Source organism: Galeopterus variegatus, unplaced genomic scaffold (genome assembly GCF_000696425.1).
Source record: "Galeopterus variegatus unplaced genomic scaffold, G_variegatus-3.0.2 Scaffold1467, whole genome shotgun sequence".
NCBI lineage: Eukaryota > Metazoa > Chordata > Mammalia > Dermoptera > Cynocephalidae > Galeopterus > Galeopterus variegatus.
The window spans coordinates 52,280-57,032 of NW_007727578.1; the positions used below are offsets into that span (position 1 = coordinate 52,280).

At 43.0% G+C, this 4,753-nt stretch overlaps 1 protein-coding gene across 1 annotated transcript; it reads right to left on the minus strand.

The window, feature by feature from the left end:
- Window positions 1-928: 928 nt before the first annotated feature.
- On the minus strand, window positions 929-2,481 carry LOC103594059 (melanoma-associated antigen B18-like). Its single transcript, XM_008577245.1, is given in 3 exon segments — window positions 929-1,317; window positions 1,320-1,665; window positions 2,386-2,481. Coding segments are annotated over 3 exon segments (831 nt in total).
- Window positions 2,482-4,753: the final 2,272 nt, after the last annotated feature.

The window sequence follows — 4,753 nt, forward strand, 5'->3', positions numbered from 1 at the left end:
AATTTCCTCCATTTGAGGATGAGTTACTTAATTTGTACGTAGGGGAGTCTTCCACAGTTGGATGATTACTATTCATTGACTTAAAATTCTAAGTAGGGGCTGGTGTTTTGTATCCTACTTTCCCCATTTCTAACAAAATGACTTTTAAAAAGCAAAAGCTCAATTAATATTTGGCAAATGAACGAGTCAGTGAGCATAAATTCTAGTTTATAAACATTTTATTTTTCTGCATTCTTTAGTAAGCTAAGCAAATCCAGGTATGTATCTTTTATTTCTATAGAACAGGCTAAAATGGATAAAGGAAAACAAGAACTGAACATCTTTTACTCTTTTTCCATTTCTTAATCTTCCAAATTTTACTGCTAAATTCTTTCACATTTCCAAGGAAATGCTTATTCCAATGCCATATTTTCATGTTCTGGTTCACTAAATATATATTAAAAAAAAGTTTCCCAATATTTTTTTTTTTTAACAAAATAATAAAACTCCTACTCTTAAAACTATTAAACAGCAATAAATTTGTAGCCAAAGTCATTAATAAACCTATTCTGAAGGTATTGAAACCTATTAAAACAAATAAAATTTGAAATATAAAACAAAGAACAGATCATCATTTGAGATATTACAAATATAGAATAGGAGCTCAAAGATAATATACACTGTGTTCCTTCCAGATTCACTCTGGCCACCCACTACTTAGTATTTTGATTGTACTTTTCTTCGACAAAGAAAACAGTCTTTTTCAGACTTCAACATTTGAAATATAACCTACAAAAAAGAAAAAAAAAAGGTAAAACTCTAAGTTATCAATATACAACAGTAACACAATGATGATATACACTTATTCCCTCCCGCCCCACTGTGGCTCTTCTTTATTAGGACACTGGCAGACCTTATCAACCAAAGAGTAAAGAATCAGACGCAGATTTCACTTAGCATGGGTAAAGCTGCTGGACATGGCCCTGGAACATGCGCTGGCCATGGCAATAACACGGGCCCTGGCTGAAACTCTGGCTTGAGCTCTTTCTTCCTCATTTCTCAAAGCATCTTCATACCAAGAAGGGAAGGCACTACGGACAGTACCACAGACCTTGGGTAAAAACTCCAGGACTCTCATCTTGCTGATTTCAGCGTGGGCTCTTGGATCCCACAGGAATTCATAGCTTGGAGGATCACTGTTGGGCACCTGCTGGTACTCTAGGTACTTTAGCTACACCAAATCTTCGGTTATGACCTTCCTGGGCTCCCCATAGATGAAGTGCTTCCTATCAGCATATACACCAATTATATTCAGCACTTCCCAGATCTTCTCTTTGGGGCACAGTTGCTTTTCATGAAGATCACATTCAGCAAAATCATTAGGCCAGTCTTGGGCATATTCTCTTTCTCACTCATCATTCCATCAAAGGTGAGGTCTAGTTTGCTGACAAGGGCAGATTAAAGACTGATGGGATCCATTTCCTTCAAATCAACACCAAAGACCAGCTCCATGTGCTCAGAGGCTCTTCTGAGGACCTCATTGAAGTGATATTTGTACTTTTTGATCATAAACTTCAGCATGTCTGTCTTTGTAATTGGCTCTTTCTTTTGATACTTCTGCAGCAGGAACTGTACCAACAGAACCACTTTCTTGTTTAAAGGGTCTTTGCAGATGATCTCAATTCTCTGCAAAGAATTTGAACTTTCATATCTTGGCTGTTGGCAACTTCATCTGAAACAGCTGCAGTAGAATTGGTAGTAGATGAGGCTTCCTGAGGTGCCTTAAAAGTGCTCGGTGTCACAGCAGCAGGCAAATTCTGGCATCTATCCCCGAAGAGAATATAAGTACAGGAGGGGGACTCTCCTCCCACTGCAGTGGACTGAGCACCCCTGTGAGGAAAGTAGGAAAATTTAGTCAGTATCTCTTGCTTTTCACCTGATACAAATGGGCAAGATTCAGCACATTCACTAGAAACAAGTTATAAAAGTAGTGCAATTCCATATCTATGCCCATTTACTGATTCAGCATGATTGTTGTGATTATATAAAGCTTAGCTTGTGGCTGCTATTGTGTACTAAGAGCATAAAGGTATCTGCTCTGAACTGCTGGTCAGTGGAGCATGGAAGGAGGGTAGAGCATAGAGGGTCAGTGGAGTAGAGCCTGAGCTTCTGTCTGAGAATCAAGCATGTCTGTGAAGCTCATATCTGAAGAATAAATTATGTCTACCTTCCATAAAGCTGCTAGTATCTTCTTTCGATTACCTGACTCATGACCTGCTCAGGAAGGGGCAGAAGGATCAGAGATTCCTGCCTGATAATTGGCATAGTTTCTGCAGGATGAGCAGGTAAGGGAGCCACAAGCCCCTCAGGAGGGGGAGGAAAGTGGCTGCCTTGAGCATGTGGTACCTGGTGGCAGCATTCCTGTGGTTCCACTGGAAGTGTGGTACCAAGTGGATGGATCCCTGAGAGCATGGAGAAAGCTCTCAGAGAATTGAGCTCCATGGTGAAAGATGAAGAGTCCCAGTGTGTGGCTGGCCGGATGTACTGGCTGCTACTTACTGTGCTGTGAGTCAACATAGATCAGGCACTCCATGGTGCAGCATGGCTTTGAGAACCAACAGAAAAGACAGACATGCTGGACACTAAAGTACAGCAAGAGGCCACCCCTGCTTCTGAAGCTGAGGACAATGATGACCCTGAGGGTGAGTTGGGAGAACTTGTGCGTCTTCTTGCATGACCTGTTGTGAACTCCTAGCTGCTTGGCTCATACTGTTGTGTGACCTAGGAGTGGATGATAAATGTGCAGTGTGTGTTAATGTTGGTGGATGCCGGGGCAGAATGTAACCTAATATATGGCAACCCAGATAAGTTTCTGGGGGCCATAATGAATGTTGATGGCTATGGAGGACAGACTATTAAAGTCAAAGCTGTGTCTTTACCACTGGGCATTGGAAGATTGCCCCCTTGTGTATGTGCTGTGTATGTGTCCCCAGTAGCTGAGTGCATCTTGGGTATAGATGTGCTTTATGCTTTGCATCTGCAAACAACAGTTGGAGAATTCTGCCTGTAGATCCAGGCAGTAAAGCCTGTGTCACAGGGATATGCAAAACAGTATCACTTGCCAGGAGGACATACGGAGGTAAGTGCCACTATCTTGCAGTTACAAAAGGTTGGCATCATTCATCCCGTGCACAGCCCTTTAATGCCCTGGTGTGGCCAATGAAAAAACCTGATGGTACTTAGAGAATGACTGTGGACTATCAGGAACTGACCAAGTAGTGCCTTCTTTGCACATGGCTTTTCCTTCAGTTCATTACTTAATGGATCAGCTGAAGACTCAGCTGGAAACTTGTCATTGTGTACTGGACCTTGCAAGTGCTTTATTTTCTCTTTCCCAGTCTCAGCTGATAGCCAGGATCAGCTTGCCTTTGTCTGGGAAGGAAGACAATGAACTTTTCGAGTGTTGCTCCAAGGTTATCTGAATAGCCCAACTATCTGTCATGGTTTGGTGGCTGGGGACCTAGCCAAATGGACTGGGCCCAGCATGGTTACAATGTTTCATTACATTGATGATGCCTTACTAACCTTATTCCTTACTAACTTACTAACCTGAATTCCTTGCAGGTTTAACCCAAGCAGTTCCAGTGTTGCTAGGCCATTTGGGACAATGTGGGTGGGCTGTGAACACAACTAAAGTGCAAGGACCTGGGCTGTCTATCAAAATCTTGGGAACTGTTTGTTCCAGTAAGACACGAGTCATCCCAGGAGCCATTATAGATAAGGCGCAGGCATACCCTCGCCCACAACAGTAGCTCAGCTACAAGCATTTTTGGGACCTTTGGCGTATTGGAGAGTTTTTGTATCTCATATCCCAAGTAGCGTGCCCACTGTATGCATTAATAAAGAAAGGAGTTCCTTGGGATTGGACTGAAGAGGTAGAACAAGCTTATCGTGTTACTAAGAGGGTAATATAGCAAGTACAGGCTGACCACACTAAGCCTTTTGAATTAGATGTGCATATAACCCAGGAAGGGTAAGGATTGGATTTGTGGCAGAGACAAGACTGATTCTGAATGTCTATAGGATTCTGGTCTCAGCTCTGGAAGGGCATTGAAGTGCATTACTCTCTGATAGAAAAACAGTTAGCAGCTGTGTATTCTGCCCTGATGGCCACTGAAGCTATTATAGGAACTTCCAAGGTCCTAGTTAGGACAGCACACCCCATTCTAGGATGGCCACACATGTGGACAACCACCCCTAAAACTGGTGTAGCTCAGACTCCCACTCTGTCTATATGGGAAGCATGTACAGAACAGAGAAGTACTGTGTCTACAAGTCCTTTGTGTAATGAATTGCAAACTGTGTTAGGTCTAGTAGAGGTTGTGGAGGAAACTTTGACATGACCTGTACCCATGGAGGTGGAGACCACACCTTTCCATGAGGGACAGGGACCTATTGTGGAGCAAGCCTGGTATACAGGTGGCCCTAGCATGGGACCCTAAGCATTGTGGACAGCTGTTGCTGTCCAGCCCTTAACCAATACCTTGTGGTATGAGAATAGTATAGGGAAAGTAGCCAATGTGCTGAATTAAGAGCAGTATGGATGGTGAAAAAAGTGAGCCTGGGCCATTAACCATCTGTACTGGCAGCTTGGCTGTATTCAAGGGTTTGACCCTTTGGATCTCAATTTGGAAGTATCAATGGTGGCTGGTAAGTCACCGGCCCTTGTGGGGGCAAGCCATGTGGCAAGAGTTATGTGAGTTAAGACAGGAAA